Source organism: Mustela erminea, chromosome 2, assembly GCF_009829155.1.
Source record: "Mustela erminea isolate mMusErm1 chromosome 2, mMusErm1.Pri, whole genome shotgun sequence".
NCBI classification, from domain to species: domain Eukaryota; kingdom Metazoa; phylum Chordata; class Mammalia; order Carnivora; family Mustelidae; genus Mustela; species Mustela erminea.
In genome coordinates this window covers 152,777,496-152,799,394 of record NC_045615.1, presented here as the reverse complement: position 1 = coordinate 152,799,394, position 21,899 = coordinate 152,777,496, and the positions used below count along the sequence as shown (strand labels likewise).

The 21,899-nt window shown below is 37.0% G+C and overlaps 2 protein-coding genes across 3 annotated transcripts in view; both read left to right on the top strand.

Moving 5' to 3' along the window:
• The window catches only part of LOC116584059 (transmembrane protease serine 11G-like), a 44,398-nt gene extending 42,058 nt beyond the window's left edge, over positions 1-2,340 (top strand). The window contains exon 10 of the mRNA XM_032332035.1: positions 1,494-2,340. Within this exon, the coding sequence (XP_032187926.1) occupies positions 1,494-1,655 (162 nt within the window). The 3' untranslated portion in view covers positions 1,656-2,340. The remainder of the gene's footprint in view (positions 1-1,493) is intronic.
• Positions 2,341-9,387: 7,047 nt separating this feature from the next.
• The window catches only part of TMPRSS11A (transmembrane serine protease 11A), a 52,655-nt gene continuing 40,143 nt past the window's right edge, over positions 9,388-21,899 (top strand). For both annotated transcript variants that reach the window (XM_032334467.1, XM_032334466.1), the window contains exon 1: positions 9,388-9,629. In XM_032334467.1, the coding sequence (XP_032190358.1) occupies positions 9,619-9,629 (11 nt within the window). In that variant the 5' untranslated portion in view covers positions 9,388-9,618. The remainder of the gene's footprint in view (positions 9,630-21,899) is intronic.

The following is a 21,899-nucleotide window of genomic DNA, read 5'->3' as shown; positions in this document are numbered from 1 at the left end:
AATATCAGTTTTAAATTCAGGCTACTTAAAAGACTAAAAGTAAGTAACTAAAATAATAAAGATTTGACATGGATCCAACAGTTTAACAATTCTTGAAAGATTAGGAAATGTCTGAGAATTTGACACATACGCCAGCTTTTTCCTAAATGTGAAGGTGGCACCATTGATCTGCCATTAGCTGTCTGTAATGTGATATAATAAGCATTCATTCACTTATTTATTCAGGGGTGGGGGTTTTTTTGTAATTTGCAAGATAATGTGGCAATTACTGAAGGAAACATAAATATTTAAAAACCTACACTGAATCTATATGAATTTACGATCTAATAATATAGCACACAAGTAACAAAAAGAATAAAATCCTAGGATTTGGTTACATGTTCTAGAATACAAGATCTCATTCCACTCGCTTTACTTCCTGAGGAGAAGCAGAAACAATAGGGTGGCCCACAATACAACTGGGTCACATGACTCTTCAGCAGGAACATAAATCCGTATAAGAGCAGATGTTCTCTGCTGTTGGCCCATGCTCCCTTGCTTCCTTCACCAATTGCAGAGTAAAATACTGAGGACCTAAATTAGGATGTGGTCCTACAGGAAAGGAGCTGAGGAGCATGACTTTTAGTAGACCAGAGTTCTCATTCTCTGTCCATTGATCCCTAAACGGTACTAAGAAGCATGGAAAGAAAAGGAAAGGAAGCTAAAAGCACAAGACCCCTGGACTGCTTCATACAGGATCATTGTTCTTATAAAATAAATCTGTAAGGGACTTCCATAGAATGTTTCATTTGAATGAAAAGTTCATTGCTAAAAGCTTTTAAAAATCATTTGTCTACACCTTAGGCTAAAGATATTAGGTAAGTCTCCAAGATTCACACACTTCAAACCAGTTCATGAGGGCTAGGGATTAAATCTTTATTTGGAAACAAAAGCCTGTCTGTAATAAATAATGCACATTTGCCTGGAGTGTCCTTTGCATTATATTTCTCCTCTTAAACCTATTACTACACAACAATATAACATACAGGACAGTTTCCTGTCAACTGGTGTGAGCGGTACAAGGTGAAATTCAAATTCAAGCAAGTGATTTTATCTAGTTAACAGTACAGGCTTCATGGAGGTAACATCTAGTTGAGCCTTAAGGTCATCATTCATGTAGGAATTGTATACCTGAACTTAGGTTCAATTTGTGCTTCCTCTTTAGATAGAACAAAACTAAAAACTACACAAGATAAAACTGAAACCTTAGCTTTATTCACACTGCCCCCCAAATGAAGACATTTACACAGATAAGCAGAAGTTGTAAGATAAAAACAGAGATAATAAGTAATATGCTTACTGTTATATTAATACTAACAGTAAGTAAAAATAGAATTCATTTTACATACCTTGATTTAAAAAATTAATTTAGTAGGTATTCCCATGCTCATTAACGTGCACTTTTTACTCCCTTTCATTTGTTTTATTGACAATGTACATTTCTTCTTCTCCAGGGTGATTCTGGAGGACCTCTGGTTATAGCACGTGATAGAAACATCTGGTATCTTATTGGAATAGTAAGCTGGGGAATAGACTGTGGAAAAAAAAATAAGCCTGGAATTTATACCAAAGTGACTCGTTATCGGGACTGGATTAAATCTAAAACCAACATCTAATGCAACAATCACCTCTACGTGCAAAATGTAAATGTGGTCTCTAGCAAATTGTGTTGAGTATGTGTTGCGATGTATAAGGTCATTGAATTCAAGATGCAAATAAGCATGATCTGACAATATTCCTCTTAAACATGAGGAAAGCATCTTGTTTTACATCATCTGAAGTGTTTTGCTAACCATGAGCATACAAAATACTGTCAGCTCCACAAAGAGCTGCCATTGCTGCCAAATGTCTCTCATTATCTCCTTGTCCTTCTTTCTGTTCCTAGTATGTACTACTCATTTTAGAATAATCCCGTTTAATCAGACAAGTGCCAACGGCTAAGCATTCTCTATTTTTTTCCTGACAAGGCAGGCTACCCTTCCCTGACTCCACAGTTTGTATCTCCTTCACTAAATAATCCTCATTAAGAATCTATAGGCTCACAGTACCAAATAAATCAAGGTAATTCGTTTGGACCAAAGCGAACCCAGACGATGGAGAGGCACTGGAGGTGAAACAGGGATTTACGAGATGGCATTACTATGAGTCCTTTCCCCTTTGCCCTCAGATGCACAGGTACCTGTTTCTGAAACTTGAAAAAAATTGACATATACATTTACACCTAGTTGTACAGATTTTATCTTTTTTTATTATGCCCAGTTAGCCACCGTATAGTACATCACCAGTTTTTGATGTAGTGTTCGATGATTCATTAGTTACGTGTAACACCCAGCGCATATCACTATACGTGCCCTCCTTAGTACCCAACACCCTGTTACCTCCTCCCCTCACCCACCCCCAAAACCCTCTGTTTGTTCCCCAGCGTCCATAGTCTCTCATGGTTTGTCTCCCTCTCTGATTTCTTCCCCTTCAGATTTCCCTCCCTTCCCCTGTGGCCCTCCACGCTATTCCTTATGTTCCACATATGAGTGAAACCATATAATAATTGTCTTTCTCTGCTTGACTTACTTCACTTAGCATAATCCCCCCAGTTCCATCCATGTCAATGCAAATGATGGGTATTCATCCTTTCTCATGGCTGAATAATATTTCATTGTAAATATGGACCACATCTTCTTTATCCATTCATCTGTTGAAGGACATCTCAGCTCCTTCCACACATTGGCTATTGTGGTGTGGACATTGCTGCTATGAACATTGAGATGCATGTGCCCCTTCTTTTCACTACATCTGTATCTTTGGGGTAAATACCCAGGAGTGCAATTGCTGGGTCATAGATTAGCTCTTTTTTTGACACCTCGGGGAAACTCCATACTGTTTTCCAGAGTGGCTGTACCAGCTTGCATTTTCACCAACAGTGTGAGAGGGTTTCCCTTTCTCCACATCCTTGCCAACATTTGTTGTTTCCTGTTGTGTTGATGTTTGCCATTCTAATTGGTGTAAGGTGGTAAACAACTACCTAATATTTACTTTGGGACAATGAATAAATCTTGGGACCGAACAGCAAAACTGGAGACATTGCCTAACCCAGTATCCTGTTCTACACTACCTAAAAATGCTTTTTTGATATTTAGGAGAAAAAAAGACAAAATTTCTGGGCCTTTTTGTTAGGTGGAAATGAGAAAGGGACTCCATGATAAGGAGCTATTTTCCATCTCTAAAAATGAGAGAAGTTCCAAACTTGATGGAAATTTACTTTCCACTTCTGCTTTATTACATCTTAATGCATTTTATTTTCTAAATGGTTTTACCTTCAATCAAATCCAGAATAAGTAAGGTACCCACAGAATAAGAAATCAATATGTTAGATATTCATAAATAACTTAAGTGAAAGGTCAATATAAAATTAGACATTCATAAACAATTTGATACAAGATTTTGGGGGACTCTGGGTGGCTCAGTAGGTTAAGCCTCTGCCTTAGGCTAAGGTCATGATCCCAGAGTCCTGGGATTAAGCCCTGCAGCAGGCTCTCTGCTCAGCAGGGAGCCTGCTTCCTCCTCTCTCTCTCTCTGCCTGCCTCTCTGCCTACTTGTGATCTCTGTCTGTCAAATAAATAAATAAAATCTTTTAAAAAACCAAAAAACAAAAAAAGATTTTGAAAAAGTCTTTATTGTCTAATATTAAAATTTCCTATTTAAAAAAAAAAGTCTGGCATTCTTTAAAATATGGTATTTTTAGAGAATATTCAAATAATTTAGAAAGCATCTTTGGAGAGATTTACCTTTTATGATAAAATAGTTATTTTCATATGTATTTAAATGTATATTTTGTGACACCCTATATGATTGGACTAGTTTTGAACAAAACTCAATCTTTTTCTGTGCTTCTAAACCTTTGCTCCCCCCATTACGATTAATTTGGCTAATGAAATAACTGTTGTGCAAGATTTTCTTCTGAGTTCTATATCAGCTGAGAGTCTCTCTTGTCCCACATACATAATATTATATTGTATGCATTAAAATATATTTATAAAATAAACTCAAACTCATTTTTTTGAATCATCACTATACTCCATTATACTTTCTCAGTTTTTGCCTACTGACATTAGTCAGAGATAATTCTATGTTGTGGGGGAAGGTGGCAGTTATCCTGTGACTTGTAGAATGTTCAAATGTATTCCTTACCTCTACACACTATATGCCAGTAGTAATCTCCACCAGTTGTAATAACCCCAAATGTATCCAGATATTGCCAAATGTCTCCTGAGGGGCAAAATCACCCAGCTGAGAACCACTGCCATGGGATTAATAGTCAGAGGAAAAAAAATCACTGTAAAAAATCTTACAACCACAATTTCCTTACATGGGTCTGAGAATCTCTTTCTTCTCCTTTTTGTTATAATGCTGAAAGAACACTAAAAGACTCATCTATGATGATCACACATATCTAAACAATCTTAGCCAAATTAATATCATTTGGAAACTGAATCTGTTTGGGTGAAGGAAGCTGTTTATATAGATATATTGAGATAGATATCTATCTGTAGATAGATCTCAATCTATATAGATACAGAGAAATCTATATAAATCTCTCTCTAGAAAGAGATTTGTCACATATCTAAATCCTGCATAACCATACCATGTATATTCTATTTAATATTCCCAGAATGTATAAATAGGTACTGCTGGAAAAGAGATTTACATATTCAGCTGAGGCAGAATGGCTCAGCCCATCATCGACTAACACAGCAGAGTGGAAAATAAGAAGTCACATAACATCACCATCTACTAAAAGCCACACCATCTGATATGGTAGCCACTAGCCGATGGGACTATTTTTATTTTAATTAAAATTAAATACAATTAAAATTCATTTCCTCAGCAATGCTAGTATCATTTCTAATAAAAAATAGCCACATGAACCTAATGGCTACTATACTAAGTAGCACTGATATACATCATTTCTATCATCATCAAAGTTCTATGGATATCACTGGCCTAGAGCGTTGTATGCAACTACTTACATAAATCACTTACTCATTCATCTAACAAACATTTCTGGAATTTCTATGTGCCAGACATCGGGTATTCTAGACATTGGATATGCAACTATACGTAAAACCAAGTCCTGGTTGCCTGGGTGGCTCAGTGGGTTAAGCTTCTGCCTTGAGGTCAGGTCATGATCTTAGGGTCCTGGAATCAGGCCCCACAATAGGATCTCTGCTTGGCAGAGAGCCTGCTTCTCCCTCTCTCTCTGCCTGTCTCTCTGTCTACTTGTGATCTCTCTCTCTGTCAAATAAGTAAATAAAATCTTTAAAAAAATTAAAAGTCCTATTCTCAAGACCACATACAGAGGGAGAAGTAATTTGATAATAGGTGTTGAAAATAGCAAAGCCTTTGGGGACTATGGTTGGCCATGCATAGCGTGAGGACTTCTGGACTCTTCCTCCTCCAGTGTAATTGGGTTCTTTCTATAAGCTATATCAGGGCCACCAGAGACCCACAGGTAGATTGAAGTGGTCACAAATGGGTTTTTCAACCTTCCTTAGACAAAGATCCCAGAACTTCCTCAAATAATGGTATATTAAAGAATCAAAAAAAAAAAAGTATTCTGTTGTTTTTTTTTAATAAACAGGGAATTTTTCACCCAGAAAGATATATTAATGACAACCAAACAAAAAGTAGCAAACAATAGAGGAGCATCGGAGTGACTTAGTCACAAAGATTAAAAGTTATGCATCAGACATTTACTGGAGTCCCATCCTCAAATCTTAAACCAAGATCATAAGGATATGCAGTAGCGCATCTTGAAATTAATACCAGCTATATATTCCTAGAGCTTCTAAAAAGAAATTTTAATTCTACAAAATAATAATTCATTTTCCAGGTTCAGCAAACTTATTCTGTGAAGGGTCAGATACTAAATATTTTTGGCTCTGTGAGACATACAGTCTCTGTCCCAACTACTCAGCTCTGCCATTATAGTGCAAAAACAGAAATAGACAACTTATGAGTGAATACGCATGGCTGTGTTCCAATAAAATTTTATTTATGGACCCTGAAAAAAAATCAAAATAATATTTTAAGCAATAAGTCAACCCAAGTAAAACAGGGACTGGATTCCACAATCTGTTAATATTGTTTCATTGTAGAAGAAATGTAGAAACAACAGATCCCTGTGATCCAAATTGATATTCATTAAAAACACTCTTAAGAGAGGCACTAAGAAACATAGACCAAATGTGTTACTATGCTGCCATCTCCTGGTCTACATGATTTTTTAAATAGACCTTATTGTAATTGCATTTCCATCTCTAAAGTTAGAAAGCTATTTTTTACAACATTGAGTAGTACATAGAAAAATCTTTCAATCTCTCCCCAGTTTTCTCCTGAGGTAGTCAAAGTTTAAAATTTGCTATATCCTATCATATTGTTCTGTTTATACAGATATAAAAAAATATACTTTATATAATGTAGTTTGATATACTTTATATAATATATACTTTATATAATATACTTTATACTTTATATATATAATATATATACTTTATATAAATATATATTTTTACTTTATATACTTTATATAATATACTTTATATAATATATAATACTTTATATAATATACTTTATACTTTATATAATATAAATATATAAGCTAAATTTATAATTTTTATAATATATAAATATAAAATATAAATACACTTTATATAACTTATAAAGAATTTTCCCCCTTTTTCAAAAATGACATTATCTTACATGCACACATACATATATACATACATGTATATGCACTACATGTATACATACATATATTCATTTTCTTAAAATATATATATATATATATGTATATATATATATATATATATGGGCACCTGGATGGTTCAGTGGGTTAAAGCCTCTGCCTTCGGTTCAGGTCATGATCCCAGGGTCCTGGGATCGAGCCCAGCCTAGGGCTCTCTGCTCCACAGGGAGCCTGCTTCCTCCTCTCTCTCTGACTGTCTCTCTGCCTACTTGTGATCACTGTCTGTCAAATAAATAAATAAAATCTTAAAATATATATATATATATATATATAAAATATACACACACACACACAACTGTATACCATTTTTTGATGTAGCGAACTACTGAGATCTATTTTTAAGGGCAAGCTTTGTGTCAAGAGCCATTCATATAGTAGATCCAATTGATAGAGATCAGAGCCTTTTAGAATCAGAGGCACCTGTGGGGGGAAATGCCATCTTCACCACCACATTCAGATGTGTGATAAGGCAAATTAATTTAACATCTGTGAGCTTCAGTTTCTATTTCTGTAAAATGGATTAAATTTGTACCTCCAAAGGGCTGTTGTGAAGTCTTATGCATTGATGATAATGTCTGGTCCTTGACAAGTACTATTTGCACTTATTATCGTCTCACTAAATGGTTTTTCTCTTTTGATTATATATAAACTAAGGCCCTAATATTAAAAGTTGATATTTTGGGGGTGCCTGGGTGGCTCAGTCAGTTGAGTGTCTGATTCTTCATCTCAGCGCAGGTCTTGATCCCAGGGTTGCGAGTTCAAGCACTGCATTAGTATTTCTGTAGCGCTTCCACTGCACAAGGCCCTACTCTAAGCATTTTACATATATTGACACCTTTACATTTCAAAAACCCTTACAAGGTAGTCACTAGTATTATTTTATTTTGCAGACATAAAAACTGCTAAGATTTGAAGCCCACCTCTGATTGTAGAGTCTGTACACTTAAAGCATTCTACAGTACTAAGATTATTTTTTTTAAAGATTTTATTTATTTATTTATTTGACAGAGAGCTACACAGCAAGAGAGAGGGAACATAAGCAGGGGGAGTGTTAGGGGGAGAAGCAGGCTTCCCGCCAAGCAGGGAGCCAGATACAGGGCTCGATCCCAGGACTCTGGGATCATGACCCAAGCCAAAGGCATGGGCTTAATGACTGAGCCACCCCGGCGCCCCATTGAGTGTACTTTTCCTAAGCATTAGAAACAATGACCACTGAAAATCTTCATTTAAAGTAGTGTTTCCCTAGGTTGCCTAGGTCGCTCAGTCAGTTAAACCTCTGACTCCATCTCAGCTCTGGTCCTGATGTCAGGGTCGTGAGTTCAAGCCTCTTAAATAAATAAATAAATAAATAAATAAATAAATAAATAGAAATAAACTAGTATTTTGCTTTAAATGGGTATCATTTGGTTGTAAGATTATAATCAAGGCTCAACGTGAAATATATTCATACTGCATGTAGCTTTTAGAAAAATAAGGTAAATCTATATCTCTCAACATAGAAAGATCTTCAAAATATTAAGAGACAATAAACCAAATTTCCCAAGGCTGTATATAATGTGATACTGTTTAATCAATATTCATAAGTTTTTCTATGGGTATATGTGTCTCTGTGTCTGTGTGTATGGAAATGTTTAGTATGTTTTATAAAAGATTTTATAAAAAGATGGACCTTTGGGATGCCTGGGTGGCTTAGCTAGTTAAGTGTCTACCTTCAGCTCAGGTCATGATCCCAGGATCCTGGGATCGAGTCCCATATCAGGTTCCTTGCTCGGCAGGGAGCCTGCTTCTCCTTCTACCTGTGCCTCCCCCAGCTTTTGCCCCCCCCCTCACCCCGACAAATAAATAAAATCTTAAAAAAGAAAAAAAAGATGGACCTTAATAACATTATTTGCCTCTGAGGAGGAAGAAAGGAGTCATGAACAGGAAGAGGTCAGAGTTTCAGCCTCATCTTTAACGTTTCAGTGTTCACAATGAGCAGGTATTCATGTCTGATTGGAAACTTTTTAAAGAATTATTTGTTTCCCAATCTTCTTTTTATTTTCTTCATTCTGATAAATGTCTCTCTCTTGCTTTCTCTCTCTCTCTATATATATATATACACATACACATATTGAAAGAAAATATACTTGTAATTTATATTACCTAAATATAAATGATAGCATGGGTATTTATTACATTAAATGCTTTTGGGAAAAAATCTAGCTTGATATGATTTATTTGTGTGTACTCTCAGAAGCAGATATTTTTTAAAAGAAAAATGATTACATATATTAATAAATCCACTATAACCCTTTGATACATGGAGATAACTATTGTTCAACAAAAAATTAAAACTATTTCTTGAATTATATTATGACTCTAGGTTTCAAGGCTACCTGGTTGTTTTTATTAAGAGTTTTTACATGAAGGTTTCTTTAAGGTATTTGTATATTTACCAATAATCTTCTTTGAACTCTTAATCCTAGTGCATTCCTAAGGTATTTCTCACTCAAATCCTTGCAACCAGTTTCTTTTCCTGTAACAAAATTAGTCAATACCAAAAAATATGTTGCTTTCTTGTTGCGACTATGCTCTCTCTGGGCTGTTTTCTTCAAGCCATTCTATGGGTTGAGGCTTCTCTGTTCAGACTTGTCTAACTAGTTTCATTTCAACTATTTGTAATTTGTTTTAATATCTTTCAGCCACAGACCTCTAATACGTCTAGGATGGCATGCAGTTGATTAGAAAGTCAAGCCCAGGGGCTTCAGACCTTCACCATCGTGTTCTTCCTCCTGCAGATGATGTATCGGTAAGTTCAGTTTTGTTTAGCAAATGGCTGTTTGCTCTACTTTCTGTCAGTGGCTGGATTCTCAGTAGGTCAGAGCATTGCCTATGAAGTGTCCTGAACATATTCAATCTGATGGATCTTGTGAGATTTCAGCAGTTGCATTGATTAAACTCTGTAGTTGAAATCATTATTTTTGTTTTAAAAATCCTTCCTACCATTATTTCGTGTTGCCAAGTTCAACAGCTGGGATTTTAGAAGTTACTGAAAGACTGTATTACCTTATGCTCTGATTAATTCTGGTTTGGGGATGTTGGGGAAGGTGTTCATTAGTTTTAAGGAAAGTCTCCTTTAAAGAATCTCACTGAACTTAGCTTCTATAGAGTTTCTCTTTTGCTGCTTTTCTTCATGCCTTATAGTCAGTCCTGGGAACTAATATGGATTGGAAGGTCCATAATTGCAGAGACACCTGCCTTCCTCATAGAAATCCCAGGACTCTATACATTTTTGTTAAACAAATGAATGAGTACAAAAATGTAAATGCATAGCATAATATTTTGTCAGAAAAAATGACTATTAAAAATGAATATTGAGGGTGCCTGGGTGGCTCAGTGGGTTAAAGCCTCTGCCTTCGGCTCAGGTCATGTCCCAGGGTCCTGGGATCAAGCCCCACATCGGGCTCTCTGCTCAGCAGGGAGCCTGCTTCCCCCCCTCTCTCTCTGCCTGCCTCTCTGCCTACTTGTGATCTCTGTCTGTCAAATGAATAAATAAAATCTTTTAAAAAAATGAATTTTGAAAGTCATTGAATTAAAAAATGCATATTTCATGCTTATGGAAGTCATGATATTGTAAAGCCGTAGTTCCCCCAAAGAAAGAGGACAGAAAGTCCTCTTTTCTAATGAATATTTGTGTGTTTATAGAAATGTTTTCAGTTTGGGATCTGTGGGTGGCTCAGTAAGTTAAGCATCTGCCTTCTGCTCGGGTAATGACCCCACGGTGCTGGGATCGAGTCTTGTATTGGTTCCCTGCTAGTCGGGGAGCCCGCTTGCTCCCCCTGCTTGTTCTCTCGCTCTCTTTCTCTGATAAATAAATGTTTTGATCTTATCTGACAAAAAGAAATGTTTTCAGTTTAAGGGAAATAATTTGAGGAGTAATATTGGGGGTCAGTACTATTGTTCAGGGTATCCATGACACTTGTAAAGAAACACTCAAGTGGGAAACACTGAAGGTGTATGGTTTCTTTAGGGTAACTTCAGAGAACACTCATCCAGGATCTGCAGGAGATAGCAGGTCACACTAACAAGAAGGCTTCAGGATCGGAAAACAGCAAATGTTTAATAATTACTATGACACCCTCCATTTTACCTACAGTATTTCTACAACGTATTTTACCGCCACGCTCACCACTTTTCTCTACTAAAAAGAAATACAGTGTGTAAGCCTTCTCAAAATGTATTTGATTCATGTCTTCACTGTTTCTGCTACATTGAACCTCGGATCTCTTCTCTATGAGTTTCAGGACCATCTCTACATTTCAGAGATAGTCCTTAGTGTTCAGACTTTGCTGTCAATAGCCGTTTGCATTTGCTTTTAGCAGTATACATACCACTACCCTTTCCTATAAGTTAATTAATTGGATGATTTATTCTCTTAAAATCTCAATTATTTCCCATATAAGAGCTAAAATACCAAAGGACCTCATCTGAGATTACTATCCTATTCCCAGAGGTCTGGCATCATTCTCTTCCTACATCTCATTTTTTTCAGCATTGTTTATCAATAAATGCAAAAATTGGGTTCCTCTTCTTTATTATCATCCTCTAGAGAAAACCTTTAAAAATATTGATAATTTAAATTTTAATTTCATTTTGAAAACTCATTTCAATCAACTTGTTAATTTGCCAAGTTTATTCTCTAATTTATTCAGGGTTTTATCTTCAGGGTTAGAACCAAATTAACAAAGTAATAGCTCCATGTTACTTTCTGATCATTCAATTTTATATAAATGATCAACTAAACTTTATTATTTGGCTCATTTTCAACAAACTCATAGTGCCATAGATATGCTACATATTAGCTTATTTAATTCTTACAACAATCCTATGATTAGGTGCCATTATTATCTCCACTGTATAGACGAAAATGTAACTGGCCCTACATCCCAGCTGAGGAGTGAAAGAGTAAGGATTTGTGGCAGTCCAGATCCAGAATCTGAGCTTAACTATTAGGATATCCTGCTTTTCCTTCTTTTTAATAATTCTCAAGAGAAATAAGTTTTTGTTCTTAATGTAAAAAACTGAGTAAAAGATTCATAGTGCTAAGAAAGATTCACTCCATAAGGCTTTGTACATAATCAATAAATTGAAATATATATTCATATCATTGAAAGTTAAAGGCTACTTATAGCATCTTCTTTGTTCTGCTTTTCCTCCTTTCCAATTGTGTGGCATACCAGGAATAATATACTTGTAGCTAAAGTAGGCAGGCTGGCAGATATGCTTATACTTGGAAACCCAGATGTTAGGAGTTTATGATCAGATAAGCATATGAATCCTTACTGGGTGGCGGCTAATATTTAATTATTATAATAACATCTGTCATTTATTATCTATTTACAAAATGTGAATCGTTTTCCATATATTATCTCACCTATTATTTACAATCCTCATATGGGGATTATATATATAATATATCACATATATTTATATATAATATGTAATATATGATATTTTAACATATATATTTAATATATATTATATATTAAAATAAGGTAATAGTTATTACCCTATTTTAAAGAAAAAGAAAGTTGCCCCAGATCATGGTTACTGACTTTAAACTGAAGCTATCCACACCATCCTATCCCCAGTACATTCACAGTTGGACCTGTGAAACATCTTGAGCACTGACAACAGACTGAGCCGCTGGGGGTATGAAAGTGAGCAATGTTTGAATGGTATACTACTAAAGGCTTTCACGCTCATTATCATCACGTTCTGGTTACAAATGGGACAGAGGGCCTTGATGTCAAAGTCATTAGGTCTTCCCTTCCCTTAGCTCCACTACCTGTGTGGCTTTGCCTCTCTAATTTCCTCATGACTGAGCTGGGGAAAAGGTGTTAAGGCCCACTCCAAAAAGCTGCGACGACTATCAAAGCAGATAACTACCATGAGCCCTCCTGACCGGAGTAGGAATTTGATGTGTGCTAGAGTACTTCATTTACTCACTTTATTTCCTCACATCTCTGGGTAGTATTTACTATCACCACTTTGCAAGCAGAAAAACTGAAATTCAGAGAGGTTTCATAAACTTCTCAAGATACATGTCAAAGAATTATAAGCAGGGACTAAACCCAAAATCTTCTAACTCTAAATGGTAGAGCATATCCATAATACCAGGATGCTTGGAGAGGATTTGTCCAAGCAGGAGAAGACTTAAAGCAATTTTTTTTTCATTTTTGTCAAAGGAAAATTCGCTGTGTTTTCCTTTACTGAACTACTAAACTCCTTTCCTATGCCCCTGCCACACTCACAACACTTCTGACACGAGCGAGGTGGGGCTTTTCTCCAAGAAACTCTCCAATTCAATTCTGGCATTAATGGAGTTAGCACAGACCCCACAGGTTAAGGGCTCAGTCCCATAAGACTACCCCTGCCCCCACTGCAGACAGAAATCACAAACCCAGGTTGTTTTGACCTGAGTACCTGACAACTGGATATAAATTGGATCTTTCCACAATCCCCTCCTCTGGTTTGATTTATATGCCAGGATATCTCACAGAACTCAAGAAAATAGTTTACCTACTAGATTACCAGTTTATTCTAAAGGCTATTAAAGGATATGTATAAGCAGCCAAATAATGAGGTCCAGAAGGGTCCCCAGTGCAGAAGATTTTGTCCGTGTAGAACTGGGTTTCACCACCCTCCCAGCACATATTAACCCAGAAGCTCTCCAAACCCCGTACTACTGGACTTTTTATAGAGGCTTCATCACATAGGCAGGATCAATTATTAACTCAATCTTCAGACCCTCTCTCCTTTCCAGAGAGGATTATGGCAGGTGGAAGGCTTTTTTTTTTTTTAAGTTATTTAAATTCTTGTTAGCTAACATATGCTGTAATACTAGTTTTAGGAGTGGAATTTAGTGATTCGTCACTTATTAACACCCAGCGCTCAACACAAGTTCCCTCCTTAATACCCAATCACCCACTTAACCCATCCCCCATCCACTTCCCTCCATCAGCACTCAGTTTGTTCTCTGTAGTTAAGAGTTGCTTATGGTTTACCTTCGTTTTTTTTTTTTTTTTTACCCTCGTTCTACTATGTTCACCTGTTTTGTTTCTTAAATTCCACATGAGTTAAATCAAGCGATATTTGTCTTTCTCTGACTTATTTCACTTAGCATAATACACTCTCGCTACATCCACCTTGTTATAAATGACAAGATGTCATTCCTTTTGATGGCTGAGTAATATTCCATTGTGTATATATACCACATTGTCTTTATCGATTCATCGGTCAATGTACATTTGGGGTCTTTCCATAGTTTGGCTATTGTTGATAATGCTTCTATAAACATCAGGGTGCACGTACCCCTTTGAATCAGTATTTTTGTACCTTTTGGATAAATACCCAATAGTGCAATTGCTAGGTGGTAAAGTAGCTCTGTTTTTAACTTTCTGAGGAAACCCCAAACTGTTTTCCAGAGTGGCTGCACCAGTTGTCATTCCCATCAGCAGTATAATTCAGTTCCTCTTTCTCCGCATCATCACCAACACCTGTTATTGCCTGTGTTGCTCATTTTAGCCATTCTGACTGGTGTGAGGTGATATCTCACGTAGTTTTGATTTGTATTTCCCTGATGATGAGCAATGTTGAGTATCTTTTCATGTGTCTGTTAGCCATCTGTATATCTGCTTCAGAAAAAATGTCTATTCATATCTTCTTCCCATTTCTTAACTGGATATTGGTTTGGGGGCATTTAGTTTGATAAGTTCTTTACAGATTTTAGATACTAGCCCTTTACATGATTAAGACATTTGAAGGTATCTTTTCCCATTCTGTAGGTTGCCTTTTAGTCTTGTTGACTGTTTCCTTCACTGGGCAAAAGCTTTTTGTCTAGGTGAAGTCCCAATAGTTGATATTTGCTTTTGTCTCCCTTGCCTCTGGAGATGTGTCTAGTAAGAAAGTGGTATGGCTAAGGTCAAAGAAGTTCCTGCCTCTGTTCTCCTCTAGGATTTTGTTAGATTCCTATCTTACATTTAGGTCTTCAATACATTTTGAATTTATTTTTGTGTATGGTGTAAGAGAGTGGCCCAGTTTTATTCTTCTGCATGTGACTGTCCAATTTTCCCAACACTGTTTTTTGAAGAGACTCAGAAAATTTTTTCCACTGGATAGTCTTTCTTGCTTTGACAAAGATTAGTTACCATACTGTTGTGGGTCCATTATGACTTCTCTATTCTGTGTCTGTGTCTAGGTTCTCTATTGATCTCTGTGTCCGTTTTTGTGCCAGTACCATACTGTCTTGATAACTGCAGCTTTGTAATACAGCTTGAAGTCCAGAATTGTGATACTTCCAACTTTGGTTTTCCTTATCAACATTACTTTGGCTATTGTGGTTCCATATAAATTTTAAAGTTGTTTGTTCCAACTCTGTGAAAAATGCTGGTGTTATTTTGATAGGGATTGCACTGAATGTGTAAATTGCTTTGGCTAATCCCTATTTGATAGGGATTGCACTGAATGTGTAATTGCTTAGACATTTTAACAATATTTTTCTTCTAATCCATGAGCATGGACAACAAAAAAATAAAGGCATCCAAATTGGCAAGGAAAAAGTCAAACTTTCACTATTTGCAGATGACATGATATTCTATGTAGAAAGCCCAAAGACTCCACCAAAAAAATTGCTAGCAAATTCAGCAAAGTTGCAGGATACAAAATCCATGTAGATAAATCTATTGCATTTCTATACACCAGTAATGACTCATCAGACAAGAAATCAAGGACTTGATCACATATTTACAATTGCAACAAAACTCATAAGAGACCTGGGAATAAACCTAACCAAAGAGGTAAAAGATCTGGATTTGAAAACTATGGAACATTTATGAAAGAAATTAAAAATGACACACAAAGAAATGGAAAAACATTCCATGCTCATGGATTAGAAGAAAATATTGTTAAAATATCTAAGCAATTACACATTCAGTGCAATCCCTATCAAATAGGGATTAGCCAAAGCAATTTACACATTCAGTGCAATCCCTATCAAAATAAGACAGTAGTCTTGGTGGTTGTGGGAGGAGGAGGGGTTTGATGTGCCGGCCTTTTGGGGGGAGGGGCCTGTGGTGATATGACACTCAGGCACACTTGTCCTAGCTCAGAGTGTAGGGGCATTGGGTTTGGTGTAAGTAGCTCAAGCCTCCACTGTGGGTGCTATGATGTTCACTGAAGTCTTTCCATGTTGATGGGTGGGGGGAAATGGCATCAGCCTTCTCTCTAATATCCAGAATGGGGAGTTTGTGCCTGCTACTGTGCAGGAAGTCTTCACTGAAGAATGAACAATCTCCCCTTTGGTGTCCCCGGAAACCCTCAGATCCTTACTTTCACCCTGTTTGTGTCTGAGCTCTCTGCCCAGCTGGCAGCCCAATGCTCCTGCGTTGTCTCTCAAGCGCACCAGCTGGGTTTCAAAACTCCAAATTCAATGGACCCAATGTGGCAGGGACCTGAACTGATCCTCTGGGGAAGGGTGTTGCTTTACTGTGGCTGGTGTTGGTTTGTCCCAGAAGGGCAATCACAAGAACGTGCAGGGGTTTAGAATTTATGGTGAAATGCAGCAAAAAGCCAGTGTCCAGATTAGCTGCCCTCAGCAGGCATCTCTGCTCATATGCTAATGAACAGGGCAGCTCAGTGGTGACTGTCAGCTCTTTTATCCCTTGAAAAGCAGTGCCACCTCTCCCAAATGCACTCTAAGAGGTGACTATCTCTTCCATTGCCACCCAGGAGATCCTCAGAGCATGCTGTCTGCTCGCAGGCCTCTCCTCTCCTTCTCCACAGAAGCAGATGCCCACTCAACTCCACTCAGTGAAGGCCTGGACTTCGAACACTTCAGTTTGAGTTCCGCTGCTTGTAAAAACTTGCAGTAATTAACCCTTCTTGTTTTCCCAGTCAGTGGTTTGGGGGAATTGTTTTATGCAATGCCCTGTGCTCTGTTCTCCCCACGCTTTTCTCTCTCTCATCTCTCCCTGATCAGGATTCCCTCCTCTCCACAAAACCAGTGATTCTTTTCTCCCCCAAATCACATCTCTGCACCTTCTGCCTTCCGTGATGTGGCCTCTGTTCACCCTCCAGCTACAGTTTGTTCTCTCAGTCCTCAGATTGATTTCCTGGGCGTTCAAAATCATGTGATATTTATCTAGTTGTGTTTGAGGGACAATGCAAGTATAACGTTTTCCTACTACTCCACATCTTAACTCCTCTCCCTGGTTTCTTTTTTTATTTTCCCAATAAGCATTCCATGAACATCACAGTGGTATAAATACATCTAGAGCTATGTTTCTAAACTGCTCTGTGGTACATCAGAATCACACAAGATATCAGTTGATGTGATTTTTTTAAGGACATTTGAAAATCTTTTATTTCAGTCCAATTTGATAAATAGCATTCAAGTATTTACTAAGAGTCAGCTGATGTATGAGGCATTGGAGTTGTATCAGTGAACAGAATAGAATACATACAAATCCAAGATAGATATTCTTCTCACCTTTACCTCCATTTAAAACCAGATTCTGAGACATCTAGAAGGGAGGATCCTATCTTATTTAACCCATTTTTTCCAAACCTACTTAACTATGGGAGACCCTCTTTTTCCCACCCCCTGGGAACATTTTTGAAGAAATGTCCAATGCTATAGAAGACTTTTTCACTATCTTCAAGATCTTACACACTTTAGAGTAAGAGGATATTTGTACACATAATATCTCAATAAAACATACAGAGAATTTGTGGTAGCATAAAAAAAAAGTGTCAAATTAAGTTAAAACTTCACAGTTTATAGGTAACCCCAAATATGGTCAACATCCCATCAATCCGTTCCCTCTTTTTCCCCACCTCCAAATAATCTCTGCTTACTGTTATAGGAGGCTTTTGGGGGAGGGAAACAAGGGAATCCTAACTTTTTTAAAGTTATCAGAATCTAAAGCCAATAGAAAGGAAAAGGATGTGAAAGCAAAAAATAAATTGAAGCCTTAACTGCAATGAAGATGGGTGACCGGTAGATCAAACAAACTCTACTTTCACTTCATAAGACTCTTCATTTGCCTTTTATGCTACTTGAAATACCACCCATTATTCATTTGAATTTATAGGAAGCCTATTCTGAAAAATGTGAAAATCCATCTCAAAAAGAAATTTTATAACGCAGAGAAAAATGGGCCTTTGAATCACAGAGGCCAATTAGGTTTTAGTTCTGCATACTAGCTATGTGAATTGAGCAAGTTATTTACTAGAAAAATGAAGATAAATAATTCTACTGACAAGAGTGTGTGGAAGATGAAGTGTGACAATATGCCAATATCTCCCACAAAGTCAGCACTTTCTACATAGCAGCTCTTGTTACCACTTTAGTATTAAATGGTCATTCCAAAATAGCCACTGCAGAAGACAGTTTGGAGGTTCCTCAAAAAGTTAAAAACGGAAGCAGCCTATGATCCAAAAAGTTAAAAATAGAAGCATCCATAATTACACTATGGGTCATTTACCCAGAAAATACAAAAACACTAAATTCAAAAGGATACATGCACCTCATGTTTTATTTCAACATCATTTATAATAGACAAATTATGGAAGCAAGCCAAGTGTCCATCAACAGATGAATGAATTAAAGAAGAGGTGGTATGTGTGTGTGTATGTGTATAATGGTTTATTATGTTGGAATATATATATATTATATGTATAAACATATATATGTATTATTATGTATGTTCCATATATAATATTATATGATGGGATATTACTCAGCCATAAAAAATAAAGAAATTTTGCCATTAGCAATGACATGGATGGAGCTACAAAGAATAATGCTAAGCAAAATAAGTCAGAGAAAGACAAATACCATATGATTTCACTCATATGTGGAATTTAAGAAACAAAACAAAAAAGGGGAAGAGAGAGAGAGAGAGACAAGCCAAGAAACAGACGATTAACTGTAGAGAACAAAGGTGCTCACCAGAAGGGAGGTGGGTGAGGAGATGAGTGAAATAGGTGAAGGGCTTTAAGAAGAGTATGCTTATCAGGGTGAGCACGGAGTAATGTACAGAAGTGCTGAATCACTATATTGTACACTTGAAACGAATACACCATTGTATGCTAACTATACTGGAATTAAAATAAAACACAATAAAAAATAAAATAAAATAGAATAAAACAGTACCAGAGGAATAAGATATTCACATATCAATGTATATTAGGTCACCACGAAAGGTTGCTCTTCTGTAGCAAATGTCTGACTTCAGTGGCTCAAAGGGAATGACAATTTTCACTGGTGGGAAAATTTGGCCTTTTGTTTCTAGAAGAACTTTCTTCCAGGGATGGGCCCTATGTTAGAAAAAGGCAAGCGAAGTCTTCTGCAGCAAAGGGCTTCTAGGAATTTAGTGCACTTAGCACCTTTGTTCAGTTGTTTGAGGAGTTCAAGTAGTCTTGTAAGTGGCCTGGGAAACTAACCAATGGAGGTAAACCATGAGAGACTCTGGGAAATAAATGACGGTTAAAGAAAGGAGGGGGTTGGGGGGATGGGGTAACCAGGTGATGGGTATTAAGGACGGCACGTGTGATAATGAGTACTAGGTGTTATACGCAACTAATGAATCATTGAACAGTACATCAAAAACCAATAATGTACTATATGTTGACTAATTGAACACAATAAATACAAAAACAAAAAATAAAATTAAAAGTGAAAAAATAAATTAGATCGTATATTCAAACTTCAAGAAACTGTCTTTATGAAGATTTGTAGGAACATAATCTGTCCATAAATTGGCATTTGCATAATAATCACATGAATTTTCCTTTGCACAATGATAACATTTATCTACGAGAAAGCAGAAGACTAATCTTGAAAATGGAAATATTTAGAGCTTACAGGTAAAATGATAAAGGGCAGGGTGCCTGGGTGGCTCAGTGGGTTAAAGCCTCTCCCTTTGGCTCGGGTCATGATCCCAGGATCCTGGGACGGAGTCCCACATAGGGCTCTCTGTTAAGCGGCAAGGCTGCTTCCTCCTCTCTCTCTGCCTGCTCCTCTGCCTACTTGTGATCTCTGTCTCTGTCGAAACAATCAATAAATAAAATCTTTAAAAAAAAAATGATAAAGGGCATGTGGTTGACTGAGGAGTGAGCCTAAGGTGCTGCCTTCAGTGAAATCTTTCTAGAAAGAAGAAAAACCATGTGGAGAAAGAGGTCTATAATATCTTTTGCTGACCCAAGCCATCTTTGGACTTACATATATAAGTCATCGGCTTGGAGACTGGTTACTGAAAAAGAAAAAATATCCTATCTGCGATCATGAATAATTAATACTCTCTATATATTCCTCGAGGTGTGTATTTTTTAGTCTGCAAGACTGCAGAAAGCATAGTCACAAAATTATTCAAATTACCACCATGTTTTCATTAACAACATCTTTGGAAATACCATGCTATGAATATGCCCTTTTAAACTCTGAATAACCAAACTTAATGAAGGTCAAATGAATATGATAAATTGGATTTCACACAGATTATAGGTTGTGTTATGCTGAATAAGTATCATCTCTACTTGCCCTTTCCTTAAAGGGATGCAGAATGCTAATTAGGCCACAATTAGGGATTACTTTTAGTATTCTTCCCATTTCAAGTTCTAAGAGTTCACTTTGTATTGCTCCCAGTTCTTAGTTGAGTAAAATATCCCTTATTCTTCTAATTGTATGTTCAACATAAAATTCCATTTTAATGAAAAGTTCTCTACCACCTCCTATAAAAATTAGAAATTTTAAATCTTACATGCTTTCTCTGAAGGCTATAGAGATTTCTGTACATCTTCATGAAAGTCATAATATTTCTAGCTGTGAAAAACTTTTCAAAAGGCCTCTAAGATTTCCATCCATCAATGTACACATTTCTTCTTCCAGTTATTCAAACTGTAATCTATGTGCTGCGATGAGGGAATTTTGCAGATGTAATTGAGGCCTCAAATCAGTGGAATTTAAAATGGGGAGATTATCCTTGGTGGGCCTACTCTAATCAGGTAACATCTTTGAAAAGAACTAGCTGGTTCTACCCGTAGAGAGAGAGACTCAAGATGTGAGAGATTTGTTGAAGGTTGATTCTCTATTGCTGGCTATAGAGATGGAGTGGGCCACATGAAAAGAATGTGGGTGAAATCAAGGAGGTTAAAGAGGAAGGTCTGTGACAGCCAGCAAGAGAACAGGAACCCCAGTTTAGCTTCAAAGAGCTGAACTCAGGGGCATCTGGGTGGCTCAGTTGGTTGGGCTCCCGACTCTTGATTTTGGCTCAGGTCATGATCTCAGGGCAGTGAGACCAAACCCTGTGCTGGGTTCCCCATTCAGTACAGAGGCTGCTTGAGATTCTCTCTCCCTCTGTCCATCCCCCTGCTCACAAATGCTCTCGCTCGCTCTCTCTCTCAAATAAATAAATAAAATCTTCAAAGACCTGAGCTCTGCCTATAACCTAAGTGAGCCTGGAAGATGATCGCAAATGTTAGATCAGACAGCTGCCCCAACCAACATCTTGATTTCAATCTTGTGAGATCCTGAGCAGAGAACCCAGACATGACACATACAGATTTGTGAACTAGTTGCTTTAAGCTGCTAACTTTGTGGTAATTTGTGGCAATAGAAAATTAATACACCAGTGTTTGCTTTATGGTGCAAGCAGGAAAAAAATGCATGAGCACCATGGTGTAGTGCATCTCTACTTACAATCAGGCTAGATTCCCAAGGCATTAAAAAGCCTATTTCTTTTCATATCTGAAGCGATATTATGCAAATCACTAGCAGAACCTCTCTAGAATGGAAAGTCAATGATGCATGTTTGCTTTCATGAATTTCTTGTTTGTATTTATAAAAGTGACACTGAGTTGAAAGTTTATTCATATAGGATTAAGTAGGGGCAGCTTTAGCCTATGGCTCCTGAAGCTTTTATAATTTGGCATTGTATACCTATTATTCCCCATTCTTACTCCCATTTGTTGGGAGCACCCTACCTTGTATGGGATTTATAGATGTGACTGCCACAGC